The sequence below is a fragment of the Lissotriton vulgaris genome, chromosome 5, assembly GCF_964263255.1.
Source record: "Lissotriton vulgaris chromosome 5, aLisVul1.2, whole genome shotgun sequence".
NCBI classification, from domain to species: Eukaryota; Metazoa; Chordata; class Amphibia; order Caudata; family Salamandridae; genus Lissotriton; species Lissotriton vulgaris.
Genome location: NC_141693.1, coordinates 401,443,939 through 401,459,567, shown reverse-complemented (window position 1 = coordinate 401,459,567; position 15,629 = coordinate 401,443,939). Strand labels below are relative to the sequence as shown.

The 15,629-nt window shown below is 49.1% G+C and overlaps 1 protein-coding gene across 1 annotated transcript in view; it reads right to left on the bottom strand.

Moving 5' to 3' along the window:
- LOC147710960 (uncharacterized) overlaps window positions 1–15,629 on the bottom strand; it is a 217,021-nt gene that overhangs the window by 94,864 nt on the left and 106,528 nt on the right. The window contains exon 3 of the mRNA XM_086921746.1: window positions 4,054–4,659. Coding sequence (XP_086777872.1) covers window positions 4,054–4,659 — 606 coding nt within the window. The remainder of the gene's footprint in view (window positions 1–4,053; window positions 4,660–15,629) is intronic.

Genomic DNA, 15,629 nt, shown 5'->3' with positions numbered 1-15,629 from the left:
GCGCCAGACACTCGGATGCATGAGCTCCTTTTGGCTCTTAACATATTCCATCTCATAATGATCGGTAAGCAACGAGAAGATGTTTACATACTCATCTGCCCATATCTTCTCCTTAATAGCTAGAGGGACATGTTGACCCAACTTTTCCCTTCTTGACGGGGCAGACTCATCCCTCGCAATCGGCAATGGCCGCTTACCTGAACCGGAAGCTGTGTCTGCGGCTGAGCCTATCCCAGGTGGCCTTCCTCCTGCCGCGGCCGGCGTGATGACTGGCGATGCTGCCTTCGCCGCCTCCCTTGTTTCACGCAGTTGCCTCATCAAAAACCGTGCGTCGTCAGCCGTGGCGCCCTCGTTATTTCTACCCAACCACGCTGCTAATTGTGCTGCCAGCTCGGGCGGCATATCCTCCCCGGACACGGGAGTGACCACCACGGGAATCGGATTCCCCTCCGCCGGCACCGGAGTTGGCTCTTCGAGTGGGGTACAGGGAACCGGGATGTCCCCTCCAGCTGCTCCCCTTCTGGGCCTCTTGCCTTTTCCTCCCGGAGCTGCTCCAGCCAACGGACGTTTCGGTCCCTCTTCCCCATCTTTCTCCGCCATTCGCTTCTTTAGGTCGGTCACCTCTTTCATAAGAACACGCAGCATCTGGTCGGTAGTCATTCGCTTTCCAACTTTCTTAGGCATTCCCCAACAGACAAACAAGAAAGGTTACCACATTCAAAATTGGCTCTTCGTTCCGTCTCGAGCTCACGTGCAGCGAGGGGGTGCAGCTTCAGAGCACAGGAACAAGAGGATGCGTTCTTGGCTTGTTGCTCCTTTTATCCGTCTTCAGGGCGGGCGTAAACCCGCCCCTGCCTGCCCTTAGGGCGTGGCCAGCCGCGTCAGTGTCTAGGCCAGCCCACTCGAGGGCGGGAAACAGCGCGCCCCGGCTACGCCGCTTCGGGCATACCAGCCGAGGCTCGCCTCCCGCCCAAAAATGGCTTCCCGGGGGGCTCGTGGTACTCGGCCATACGTTCGGGGGGACCGAATGGTCGCCCCTTTCCAATCGCTCCCATACACTAAATGATGCTCTCCAAAGCTTGTTAAAAGGACAGAGAGAATGCTGTCCTACTGCCTGAACATAAAGTTGAAGGCAGATCTAACATGAGGTTAATTCCGACAACAGCGTTAGTATGAGTGGTCAGATTCTGAAATAACGCATGAAGAAGGGAGAATGTAATGCTAGAAAAAAATTCGCTTATCGATCTAAAGGTCGAACATCCTGTACAGCTGAAAAAATAAATGGATTATCTGTGGCAGGTCATTCATTTCACATGGTCTCTCATGCAAAGCCATTACTACTATATGAGTTAAGTTAAGACATACATAATACCACTTGAGGGATGAGCTTTTATGTAATGTCAAATGCAGAAAAGCTCCCACAGCAGTAAAGAGCTTGCTATAGTGTGATCACTATTTTACCACTGCCACAGAGAGTCTCTTCATTCCGGTTGTATGACGTTACAACTCGTGCTTTTACCGCGCATGCCGGTGCAATGCAATTTTTTACTCCAACTTGCTGTTGGGGGGTGCGCTGGATGTTGGAATAGTATAATTTACTATTCCAGCTCCAGTCTGTGCAACAGTAGGGAAGGTGTTGTAGTTAAATCCAACACCTTCTACTGCCTGCTGCAAGCCATTTTTGTTGCAACGGCATGCGGGGTAAAAGCATGCGTTGTAATGAATGCGGTGTAACTGTTGTTTCCCCTTCATTCCCCATGTACATGACAGGAATCTACCTGCAATTGCATCCTTTCACTTTTGATACCGTCAACTAGCTTTTTGAATGCTTTCACTCAGCAGTATTCTTTTTCCCCATCTCTTAAACTGCATTTGTTGGAGATAGCCCTACACTCTCAATCTGTTTGAAGTCATTCAAATTAGGTCTTCCTTATGTTTACTATTTTGAAAATACAATAAGACAATAACATCATCCTCTTCCGAGTGTGTGCGTTTGATATACGATTGAAAAAATAAAAAGTGATGATCTGCAGGACATTTGCAATGTCATGATCTTGTGCCAATCTGTTGGTACTGTACAACCATCTTTCACTGGGAAGAATGTATGAGTCCCATTAGCCGCCCCAGAAGGCCAAGTCTGTGGCAGCAAAACAGTGTAATTATTTATCATTATTAATTATCTATCCTTTCATCTACAGCAGTTTTCAATGGTATGCCAAAGAGGTACACACCAAAGTTTATACATTTGTCACCTTGTCCCATGGCATTAAAGGGAAGGGACCGGTGCTGGTCCTGATAAGATTAGTGGTATATCAGCGATGTATCCATACAGCAGTCTATGGTATTAACAATATAGCCAAACATTTGTACTTGCAAAACACTCTCTCTACCAGGTGATTAATTCTTCAACGCTTAATACGACCTGGTGCATTCAAATAGAGAGAATCAGCCTGGTACAGAAAGTCTCACTGCGCCAGATGCCCCCCTTAGTGTCTTTAACTATATTCACACTTTGATTTCTCGAGGCACTTCTCAAATATGATAACCAGTATTATTTAGGCGAGGAATATGGTTCCCTGATACACAAACTCCAGACCATCCAGAACACCATGGCCAGACTCGTCCTCGGCATCCCACGACATGAGCACATCACCCAATACCTGCGAGACCTCCAATATCTCCCCTTCGAGAAGAGTAACCTTCAAGCTACTCACCCACGCCTACAAATCCCCCACAACATTGGACCCAAATACCACAACGAATGAGTCGACTTCCACGTACCCAAAAGGAACCTCCGCTCCGCCGATCTCGCCCTAGCAGAAACCCTGCACATCCGCAGATCGAGAGCGGGTGGAAGAGCCTTCTCCTACATTGCAGTCAAAGTGGAGAACGAGCTCCTAGTCAACATCAGACACTCCCCTACTCTGCACACCTTCCGGAAGAGACTCAAGACCTGGCTCTTTGGATGACCAGAGGCGCCTCTCCATCCCCCCAGCGCCTGCAGACCCTCGCAGGTGAGTAGCGCGCTTTAAACCCTTTATTGATCGATCGATTTAATTTTATTTTCTAGTCATCCATAAAGTTAATTTCTTAAAATGTTGTTTTACTTTTTTGCTTTTACAACAATGTTCCACTCATTAGTCACTAATGTTCCACTCAGTCACATATACAGGCAGCATGGGTTCCACAGGCATGTCAAGGTTTATGTTAAAACTTCAAAGCATAAAGGAATGCAATTTCATTTGACATAAATACTCAAATTAAGGTCAGAAATCCAATCTGGCGGCACCTGCGGAAACACTGTGTGAAGTGCTTGCATCCTGAAATTGCACTCCAGTATGCTGTGAAGTTTCAACATAAGAGGTATAACTGCAATACAATTGTTGGCTATATGTTACTGAGACAAACATCTGATACTTTTTTTATATATATGGAAAACAGAAAAAAAACTTTCAAATATTTTTTTAAGTATTTTTTGAACAATATATTACTTCTGCAGCAGATCCGCCTTGGAAATTATTTTTGAGGAGTGCCTAGAGAAACAAAACTAAGTGTGTCAACTTGGTATGTGGCATCTACATTCCTGGAGCTGTTCTCCTAAGGATCCAGATTTCCGTGCTGAGTGTAATCATACCAATCAACTACATTTGTTAGAATTTAATGAGATTTGAGATACCTTATTCTTTCACTTCCGAATGCAGCGAAAGCACCCCATGCTTCTGCTCAGTGAGCACTCATGCTATGTATTTATATGCACATGAATAAATTACCTATGTGGTATAGGTAACAGCAAAATAATGATGTTCTCGGAATCAGTACTGAACATGAGAATGAGTGCATGTGTATCTGTGTGAATAATTAAGAGACAGCAACGTTTCCTTTCATCTATTACAGGATTTGTCATGTTCAGAACAGTGTGCATATATAGAGAAAAGGAGACAAATCACCCAAGTTATGTATTTTAGCACATCAGTCTGCCATCACATTCGAACACATACATGCTGTGTGCATTTTGATTTTCAACATTTCACATTTATATATTACAGGACATACCGTTGATCATTCAGTACAATGTCCATGTCTTGCTCTCGTACCACTCTTGTGTTTGCCAGGAATTCCGAGCTGAATGCATCTTCTACATCAGGCAAATGGTCATCAACTATATACAGCAAACGACAGCCTACTTCCTCTGTCAAGCTTTGAAGCAGTGCTGTGCTGCCATGGCCCACAGCAAATATGGCAAGGCCAACTGTGTTTGCAGAAGAAGCACCATTGTTATATCGGCTCACAGCATTGCCAGACACAACGCTATTAGATGCTTCTGAAACTGTATGTCTTTGATTAGTCGGTTTAGGAGGAAGCTGTTGATTTCGAACTTGGTGGGAACTGAATGCTGGTGGATGACTGCTAGATGTAGAGGGCACTTGGTCTTCTCGGGAGGATACCGCATTGGTGGTGGAGCTAATGGCACTAGGGTGGTGAACAGGAAGCACAGGTTGGTGGGGATATGATGGTGGCGAGGAGGTCATGTTATGACTGGTGCTAGCAGTATTACTGCCACTAAATGGATTGGATGACAGCATATACGAAGGCTGAGAAAGCAAAGTCGATGGGTCAAACTGGAATGATAGACTGGTATCAAGGTCCGAACAAGATGATCTGGGAGTAAAAAAATGGAAAAGCAATCACTTAGGATGTGAAATGATGTGAGTCTTCAAACATTTTACAGATATCTGCATAGCAGACGAAAGAGTAAAAGTTTCTACATTTCATAAAACCCAATTGTCACTGGCTGTAACATTTTTATCTGCAAAACAGACATTTTTAGTAAATCATTTTCCTTTAAGCACAACCTATTAATGAATTCCCCATCTTAGATTTTGACATGCAATAACGGGTTAATGAAATAAACATGTGTTACTATTATGTCCTTTCTCACTGACACATGTAGTTATTAAAAGGTACATGTGCAAATTGTCATTTCATTAAAAAAACACAAACCATGAACAGTAAATTAATTCTAGAGACCCAGCATTTAATACCTTAAGTATTTATAATTACCAGTTCTCTATCTAACAAAACAGTTAGCAAAGGAAAATGTCTTTATATTCAATTGAAGTTAGATTTTAAAGAGCAGGGGGGGGGGTCAGGCTGAGCAGAGTATGATTGTTTTCCAAGGCTGGCGAGAAATAGACTTCACATTCTGCAAGATCGCTGGATGGGTGCAGATAAGAAGCTGCATTGGAGACCGCAGACCTATAGTTCAAGAGATCTGCTTTGACGAGATATGGAGATGGGTCACTAAATAGAAATGAGGTGAATCTTTTAAGGTTGCTTGAGCAGACCGATCATTTACTTTGGTTAGGGTGTCTAACTCTGGAGAATCTGGTAATGGCATGTTTTAAAATCTGTGATCAAGGAGTATTCGTGTGCTCGAGGTAATGTGTATGGAGGAATGCTTGGGAAGGTTTGGGTTGGTATCCATGCTCATGATGGTTTAAAAACAGCAGTCCCTGGAGGAGAATGCTTGTGTGAAAGAGATGGAAAGTGTGATTTGAACAATTTGTATCATGTCAGGGAGGGGTATCCAACTAGCTAATCTTGGGTAGTAGAACGGGAATTTGTGCTCTGGTCAGTAAAAAGTGACCTTACAGGCGGTCAAATCCTTGTATGGTAAATCAGTTTTTTGTGCTGTGGCTAGGGTGTAACTGGAGTAGGCCAGGAGTTCACATGACAGAAAGCGTTTGTTTGAGGGAGGTGGTAGTGGCTACCTGGAGGGCTGCGAGTTTGGTCCTTCACATTTTTTCAGTCTGTGTCAGTGTAGGAGTTGCTCTGTTTCAGATTATGGCCCACACTGTGGTGCCATATGATGTCTCAATTCACTCACAAAAGGGGTGTGGGTGATGGCAAATAAAAGAGAGAATGGAAGAACTAATGGCCTTGTAGTCAGGAGAGATGGCATGACTTCCCTGTCCATAATGTGAGGAATGTCTCACGGCCTTCCAATTTTGACAAGGGTGGAAGTGGGGGTAGAGGGTGGGGGGGGGGAAGACGGTGAAGGGTGCAACTTTCTGGATTTGGTAATCTGAATTGTTTGGGGGTAAATGGTTTTGGAATTTAGGGGGAAATAGGAAACAGTATATAGAGCTGTGGTTCTTAACCTTTTGACTTCTGTGGAACCCCACCTAATTATTACTGGAACCCAGGGACCCCCACTGAATCATTGGAATCTGGGCCTCTCAGTAAGTCGTTATTGAAAGTCGGGGACCTTGCTTAAGCACTTTCGATGATTGGAACCATAAAACAATACACACAAAATACAGTCAAAAGCATTTATCAAATACATAAATGATTACATATTCAATTTAATTCACAAACAAATATAACATTTAAAAAATAATAATAGGAAGGTTGGTGCTTTTCTAAATTCAATTGACACTACTCATCGCATATACAATATTCTGTTTCAGGCACTTTCAGTGTTCCCCACGAATCAATCTGAGGATACTAACTCAAATGTAAAGCCTCCAATTTCAAATCCCTTCACATTTACTGAACGTTTTTAACATTTTCAGTTGCATATTTTGCTTTTTTATTTAGACACACTATATTAATCTGTTTATGTTATTTTATTTTTAAAGCAGTCACGGACCCCCTGAGTAGGCTTTGTGGACCCCAATGGATCCACGGACCACAATTTAAGAACCATTGGTATAGATTATAAATCCAAACAAGCATTTGCAATGCAATAGGTCTCGCATTAGAAAAGTTTGAGCTATTGGTATTGTAAATGACTCATTTTTTATTTATGTGTTAGTTTTGAAAATAGCAAAATTAATAGCTTTGTCATTTACAATGCCAATAGTTTTAACTTTCGCAAATGTGACACCTATAGCATTTGTAATGGAATATGTGTTGTATTGCCGTGACTTAGATGTATTGATATGGATATAACAAAGGCTTTTATTTTTTGGAATAATTAATACTTAACCTCATAGCTGCTATTAAACATTCCTCCCCAGTGCTGCGCTGTCCATTAGAACTAGTGCTGAATGGACGTTCAATGGTTGTGCGCAGCACTGGGGAGGTAGTGCTGCCGTCGGCCAATGCACCGAGGCAGCACTTAAGGGGTTAAATAAAAGCTATTGTAATTTATAATGGCAATAGCTTAAACTTTTGTAAATAACTTTTGTGAAGATTATGTTCAGTGTATTTCATTGTGACGAAAATCCAAGAACAGAAGTTAAATATTAACATCTTTTTGTGACATTTCTGATAAAGCTTGAAACATTGAGAGAACATATTTGAAGCAAGTTGTTGTTGAATGGTTGCACAGATTGATGCTGTGGTGGCGCTGAGTGATGTGATTGCGACAAGTGATGCTGTGGCGTTCAGTGATGCTGTGGTGTCCCTGAGTGATGCTGTGGTGGTGCTGAGTGATGCTGTGGTGGTGCGATAGATAGAGTGAGTGCGAGTGAGTGAGTGTTTTTGTCAGTGTCTTTTTTAGAAGCAGGTGAGAACACAGACCAAGTCTGGTCTCATGGTATACTTCAGAAGCTTGTCCTGTAGTTTTGACAATGTCCTTTCCAGTGGTATCTATTATTAAACTCAATGCACTTTGTGCGATAAAAAAAACATCTGAACAAAAATCCCAGTGTTAACATCCATTCCCGGTGTAGACAATCCTTTTCTAATGACAACCTTCAAAACATCACGTTTCTTAGTTAGTAAATTAGTGAAGAAGTTCGAAGTGACACAATAATGGCACTACAATGCATATTACAGCTATGAGGTTTTTTGGCACTGTTCACAAAATGTTGGATTAAAAAAATAATTTCCTATTAATACTACTAACCCTTGCAAACCTCAGACGGTTAACAGCCCTAGAAATCCATTGTTTTGTTTGTCACCTAAGAAGCCCCACATGACCCTATCCATCCCAAAGGTAGCCTCCCAACTCACATTATAAATTAAATGTATTCTACAGTGCACTAAACAATTTAAAAACAACATTTGGGGAAAATGACAAATCCGTTTATGCACAAACAGGAACTATTGCAATATAGTAAGAAAAATAGAAAATCAACAACCTCAAAGACAGGTTACCAAGGTACCATGAACATCTATCTATGCAGTGGTGAGGAAGGCAAGGAAATATGTCCACTGGATATTAACGCACATCTCTCGTCTCTCGTTCACAAAACACACATGGTAAATAGTAGTAGCGAAAATGTATCACAAAACTGCTGCAATTCCAACAGCTGTCTTTGCCTACTAAACAAATATACACTGTCAATTTGAAATGAATACCGTCAGCGTTCTGCCAAAGCAATATAACACAACGTTATTAAATTTAAGCTTTTAAAGTCCATGATTAGATTAACAATCAAGAGGACCCTAAAAAAGGTAACTAGTGGGTTCAAAAATAAAAAGAACGAACACTTAATTAAGAAATACACCAGGTAAGTTTCGACCTACACATAAATCGTCTGCAACCCCCCCCCCCCCTTTTTTTTTTTTAAGAAAAAAGGCCTCTTTCAAGGCAAACTGGGAAATGGGTTGATCTGATTAAACACAACTTGGCCACATCAAAATGAATGGCAGTGAACACGTTAGGGTCTCGGCTTCTTTTACATGACTACATTAAAACGTCACAAAATGCTTTTGCAAATGTTCAAAAGAAAACATTGAGGTATCACTCATTTTTTTTTTTTTTTTTAAATATATTTTTATTGCAGGAATCAGTACAGCAATACAGTAACGACCAGCATCATATTATAGCCAACTTTTACAAGATAAAGCCCACCGACCCCCTTCCATAGCATTGCTATACAGCCAAGCAGCCCATATCCCTGGGGTTGGGCGGCGAATGTAGCTGGGGTCCGTAGGATGCGGGAGCTGGTCCGGATAACACACTGTCCGTCCTCTGCTTTTCTAAACAAACCCCAACCCCCAAAAAGATACCCCCCCCTCAAACTTCCAGTCATTGTGAAACTCCCCCCTCCCCCCCCCCCCCCCACCATCAGCACTAGGGAGCTTATCACTTTAGGATCCACTGCTTGACCCACGGGGAAGGTAATAGTGCTGTTAATGCTAGTGTCTAACGGGGCTCGGGTCTAGTTGCCTCTTCGCTTTCGGAGTCGCTGGGGGCACAATAATCCCTGAGGGCCTGCACCAGCGTTTCCCATTCTAACGCGGCCTCCTGCGCCTTCTCATTGCTTTGCCTCCAAGCCAACTGATATCGCAGCGCGCTCTCACCCGCCGCCCATTTCAAAAGTTCACCGTGCCATCTGCTGCCCGTAGGACCAGCACGTGCCTTCCAGTTCCTGGTCACCTCTCGCTTAGCAAGTAGGAGCCCCAGGTCGATAAATTTACTGGTGATTTTATTCCGGGGGGTATGGGGGAACCAGTGCAATAGCCCTACCGCCGCATCGAACGATAAGTGCCTCCCCGTCACCTCTTCCAAAGTCGCCGCCACCTCCTGCCAGTAGGACGTCAATCCTGGACAGGCCCATAGCATGTGTAGGAGGTCCGCCTCCTGAGCCGGGCACCTAGGGCATTCCGCCGAAGCCGTGGCAAAATAACGCCTGATCTTAACCGGGGTCAGGTACGCCCTATGGAGAACATAATAGTGGACCAGTTGGAAACGGGCGCTACGTGTACCCTTCCATGCTCGCCTCACCAGCTGGGACCAGGTCGTCTCCGGGATCTCCCTACCGATGTCCTCTTCCCAGCGGGACTTCAGTGTGGCGAGAGGGACCAACCCCTCGGTAATCAGCCTGCCATAAAGGCAAGTGACCGCCTTCACTGTGCCCGCCGACATCATTACATACTGGCACACCTGGGACAATTGAGGTTCCTCTAGTCCGTTTTGCCAGTGCGCCTGGATCACTCGCACAATGGCCGAGTGCAGCAAAAAGTCGCCCCGGGGGATCCCAAAGCGGTCAATGAGATCCTGAAAGGACAGGAGCACTCCGTCCTCATACAGGTCCCCGACGAGCTGTAAACCCGAATCCTCCCAGTCCGCCAGTCGCGACCAGTCTCCTCCGTGGGGGAGGGCCGTCAGCATCCCCAATGGAATTTCAGGTGCATATGGGGTCCGCAGGTGACCCCTGTTATGAGCCCGATTCCAACAAAGTCGGATAGTCCGCTCCTCCATCGACAGGTCCCGAAGGACCAAACGCTGTCGCAGCGCGATAAAGGAGAGGACGTGCCTGGCCATACCCGTCCCTCTACCGTCTTCCGGGCCTCTGAACTCCCTGGCTATCTCCTGGGTGTATGTTTGGAGCTGCGCCGCTAGGTAATACTTCTCGAAGTCCGGCACAGCGAGCCCCCCCTCGTCCTTCGGCCTCATCAGGGTATTGAGGGCCACCCGCCGCCGGCCCGTGCCCCAAAGGAACCCGACCACCATAGAACGCAAGCGGCGAAACGTAGCCGGCGGGACCCAGATCGGCAAAGTCCGAAAGTAATACAATAATCGGGGGAGCGCCACCATTTTGAGCAGGGCGATGCGTCCTGCCACGGAGAGCGGCAGCGTGGCCCAAAAGTCCATGCTGCCTCGGAGTGCTCGTATGCAACGGGCAATGTTTCCGTCTAGGAGGTCGGGCTGGTCGTGGTACACAAATACCCCAAGGTATTTAAAGCAGTCGGGTTCCCATCTGATCTCCTTACTTAGCGCCGGAGTGGGGACACCCCTACGCATCGGGAAGAGGCAGGTCTTAGACCAGTTCACTTGTAGGCCTGAGACGTCTCCGAACTCCGTAAGCGCTAATTCCGCTCCCCGTAATGCGTCGACCGGATCCTCCAGGAAGAGCAACAGGTCGTCCGCATAGAGCGAGACGTAATGCGGGCCCGCCGCTGTCCATAAGCCCGTATAGTGGGCTCCCGAGCGAAGATGCATCGCTAGTGGCTCCACCGCTAGTGCAAAAAGAAGCGGGGATAAGGAGCACCCTTGCCGTGTGCCACGCTCCACCGGATATCGCGATGATATCAAAGGGCCCGATCTAACCCTGGCTGAAGCGGAAGCGTAGAGAACTGCTGTCCATTTGATAAATCCCTCCCCGAGGCCGAATTTCCGCAATACCGCGCTTAAGTAGTCCCACTCCAGGCTATCAAAAGCCTTCTCTAGGTCCACCGACAAAACTACCGGGGACGGGGCATCCACGAATGGTTCCCCAAGCAAGCGAAACAACCTTCGGATGTTCATGGTCGTATTTCGCCGTGGGATGAAACCGGCTTGGTCCTCGTGCACTAGGGAGCTCATATGTCCTAACAGCCTCGAGGCCAAGACGCTGCTCAATATTTTGTAGTCCACCGTCAGCATTGAGAGGGGGCGGTAGGACCCCGGGTCAGACGAGTCTCGGCCTGGCTTGAGGAGAGGAACCACCAACGCCTCACACATCGAGCCGGGGAGGCGACCCAGCCTCTTCGCCTCCCTGTAGACCACCAGTAAACGAGGGGCCAGGAGGTCAGCATAAGCTGCATAGAACTCCACCGGCAGGCCATCTAGGCCCGGGGTCTTGTTCCTCGCCATCTGTTTGATGGCCCCGCGGATCTCCCCCAAGCCGATGTCAGATCCCAGGGCGTCTGCCACTTCCTGTTCCACTGTGCGGAGTTCCAACGGGCTAAGATAGTTATCAAGCCGGTCTGGGTCACGCGCGGAGCGACTGCGGTATAAACATTCGTAATGATGCCGGAAGCAATTGAGAATCTCCGGTTGGGTGCACACCTCGGTCCCATCCGCCCTACGCATCCTAGTCGTCGTTTGGGACTGGCGCGTAGGGTTGGCCAACCACGCCAGTAACGCGCTCGATCTGTCGCCCTCCGCTATAGATCGGACCGTGTAGGCCTTATAATCGAAACAGCGGAGCCGTTCGACCTCCACCGCCACCTTCTCCCTCGCCTCTGCCGTTTGTGTTTGCAATTCCGGGTGTCCGGGTCGGCTAATTTCGAGCTCGCGGAGCGTTAGGTCCGCTGCGTCTAGGTCAGCCAGGATAACACGCCGCATGCCCACCTTCTTAGAGATACAGTACCCCCTCACCACCGTCTTGAAAGCGTCCCATTCGAACGCCCTAGTACTCGCGGAGCCGCCGTTGGATGCAAAATAATCCGTGATTCTCTCCCCTAGGTCTGCCTTGAAGACACTGTCCTCGAGGATCTCGGGGCGCATCTTCCAGGTGGGTACCGCCGGCGTCCCAGGGAACCAGCGAATGTCCAGCAGGAGGGGGTTATGGTCCGAGATGGTCCGCGATAAATACTCCGATCGGACCGCTGCCGAGACTAATTCGGACGAACCAAGAAAGCCATCCAGTCTGACATGCAGCTCATGAAGGCTCGAAAAGTACGAATAATCTCTAGACGCGGGGTGATGCGCCCTCCAGATGTCCGTCAAACCCCAGCGGGTCTGCCAATCTTGACGGCCCTTAGCCGTCCGCCGGACCGGGGAATCGGGGAGCGGGGGATGCGAGCGGTCTATGTCTACATCTACCACGGAGTTAAAGTCTCCCCCCAGCAGGAGGGGACCGGCGAAAAAGTGGGCCAACGAGCCCGATAACCTGGAAAGGAAGGCAGTCTGGTCCACATTAGGGGCATACACACAGCAAACGTTCAAGTCCCTCCCTCCCAGCGTGCCTGATATGGCCACGAAACGCCCCTCTGGGTCCAACACTGTCCTCGTGACCTGGAAGGGGACTCCTGCCCTGATCCATATTAGCGCCCCCCTGGCATAAGCAGAGTACGCCGTGGAGAAGACCTGCCCTCGCCACCTACGCTGAAGCGCCGCCCCTTCCGCCTTGTTCAGATGCGTTTCCTGCAGCAGCGCCATTTGCACTCCCCTACGCACTAAATAAGCGTGGACCCTGTGACGCCTGGACATAGTGTGAAGCCCCCTCACGTTCCAAGTAATACATTTCAAGTTAGCAACATCAGCCATTGTCCCAGAGTGTTCTTGCACAGTCTCCCCGTCCGGGTCCCCACAAAAAAAAGACATCAATCCTCCCAGCGCTGACGGCGGCCATTTTCCCCAACCAGAACCAAACCCCCCAAAAACCAACAAAACCCCCTCCCAACCACCCCAGAACAGGACCCAAACTGCACCATCTAGATCCCATCCAAACTTCTACGGAGAACAACCCCAAAAACCCCACTAGTCCTACGGTCGCCACCGTAGGAAGGCCTTATGGGCCAGGTGCGGGCTGAGCGGAGGCAGTGGGCCCTCGTCGCCCAGGCCACCAGGACTATAATAAGCCCCCCCCTGTGTCAAAATCTTTCGGGGCAAGAGCAGAAGCCTCCTAACCCTCCCTCTCCCATCGTCAGCAATAAAGAACGGCAGCCGCCTCCCCCCTGCCGGGCCCCCACCCAAAACAAGGCAACCTATCCCATTACCCTTGTCCGTCCAAAAGGTCTTCCACCGATTTCGGTGTGATCACCGGTGTGTGGGTACTGTCTGCCACTGAGTCTTCCGAGTCCGATGGTGCCCCCTGAGCACCCGGGTTTTCTTCCTCCTCTTCGATGTCTTCGCCCCTTGCTCCCGACAGTTCCGACAGAACTTCCAACACTCCCCTCCGCTCAGATGATGTCTCCGCTGTCGAGGGCCCTCCCGTGCGGCCGCGGCGGTTCCTGACCCTTTTAGAGCGCCTCCTTTGTTCCGGCTCCTCCGCCTGATGAGTCGAGGCGTTATAACCATCCTTCCCCGTTCGGTACAGTTCGAGCCAGTCACAGACCTCCTCCGGGGTGTCGAAGAACTGGGTTTTGTCGTCGACAATGACTCGGAGCCTCGCGGGAAATAGGAGTGAATATTGGATGCCCTCACTCCTGAGTTCACGCTTAACCGCCAGGAAGGAGAACCGCTTGCGCTGCGTCTCGTAGGTATAGTCAGGGAAGATATTCACCTGACTGTTTGCAACCTGGAATGGGCCATTGTGTCTGGCGGCATGTAGAATCAGGTCTCTGTCCCGGAAATGGAGCAACCGCGCCACCACCGGCCTCGGGGCTCGTCCCAGCTGTGGGGGCCGCGCTGGAACTCTGTGGGCCCGTTCTAGAGTGTAAAAGGAGGACAGGCCCTCCGGGACCACCGTGTCTCGGAGCCAGGTCTCCAAGTAGCGCACCATATCGCCTTCCTCGATCTTTTCCGGCAGGCCCACTACCCGAATGTTATTCCTCCTGTTTCGGCCTTCCGCATCCTCCGCCCTCCGTTCGAGGGTCTCGATTCGGGACATGGCATCCTTTATCGTCGCAGCCAGGGTTCTCTGCACCGGTTCGATAGTCTTCACCGTGCTCTCCACCTCCTTGACCCGGTCTGAGAGTTTACCATGGTCTGCCCTAAGGAGGCCTAGGCCAGTCGCCACCTGGGCAATGTCCTGTTGTAGAGCCGACCGAGTTGCCTCTATGGCTTCCAGTACACGGTCGAATTGTTGCTGGAGTGGTGCGCCACCAGGTCGTTTAGGATCTCCATGCTCTTCCTTGTCCTGGGCCTCAGAGTCCGAGGTGGCCTGGCTGGATCCCTTGGCTCCTTTAGGTTTCCCCATGCTGCCAGGGGCTCTCCGCAGAGGTCCCGGAGTAGGCGTCTCCGTGTGCAAGTGTCCAGCACGACTTTCCCGGGATTTCGCCCTCAAGTCCGGAATGGGCGATCTCCTTCTCCAGAGCCTGTGGAGACTCCGCCGTTTCGGCTCACGCCACCGCAACGGCGTCCGTGGGCACCGATAAGGGGGCGGAGACACCCGTCTCCGAGTTGGGCAGGCCCGTTCACCCACTATAGCTCCGGGGCAAGGGCCACCAACTCCCCCGGTTGTCCTGTGGCGCCCGAGTGTCGCGCCATCCATGTAGTCGGGGTGGCCAGGAACTCGCAGCTAGTTGCGGAGTCGCGGTGCAGATCACCGCCTGGACCTGAGGGCACCCGTGCCCGGCGCCCTCTAACGCGTGGGCACCCGCCCGGTCGTCCAATCGAGTATGGTCCCGCTGTGGAGGGTCCGAACCAGCCAATGACTAACGTCTAAGACCACTGAGGCTGGTGAAGCCGGGTGCCGGGCGACATCCGCGAGACCTCCTCAGCTCCGTAGGTTCGTTCAAGGGGACAAAGGGGTCCGGGCGCCATATTGGGTCGCACTCCGTCACTCCGCAAACTTCGGCATTTCTTCAAAGCCACCTCCGTCCAAACTCCACCAGGGCCCTCGGCAGGGTGTCGTCGCCTCGCTCAACCGAATTCGGGGTCTGGGGTGCCCCTCAGCCTCCGATGTTCAGGATAATTTCGGGCTTAGTCCCGGAGCCGAGCTCTCAGGCGACCATCGCCATCGGCGCCCAAGCCACGCCCTCCTTGAGGTATCACTCATAACACATTTTGTGAAAAAAGGCAGTGGGGATACTGTGTACAAATTAAATATGCAGAAGAGGACATACGAAGAGAAAGTACACGTTCATTTACACTTAACACAATCACCGAAAATGCACAATGCTGTAACTACTAAAAGAAGCCTGCTGGGAACCGAGGGCACTAGGCCAAAATAGTTTTCCTTTGGGAATTGGAAATGTTGTTTTGTATGGCAAACAATTTGTTCGGTGCAAAAATTACTGACATTCAGCAATTTGGTTTTTAACCACAATAGTCCAAGATTTGAAGTTGGGCATCTTCCCTT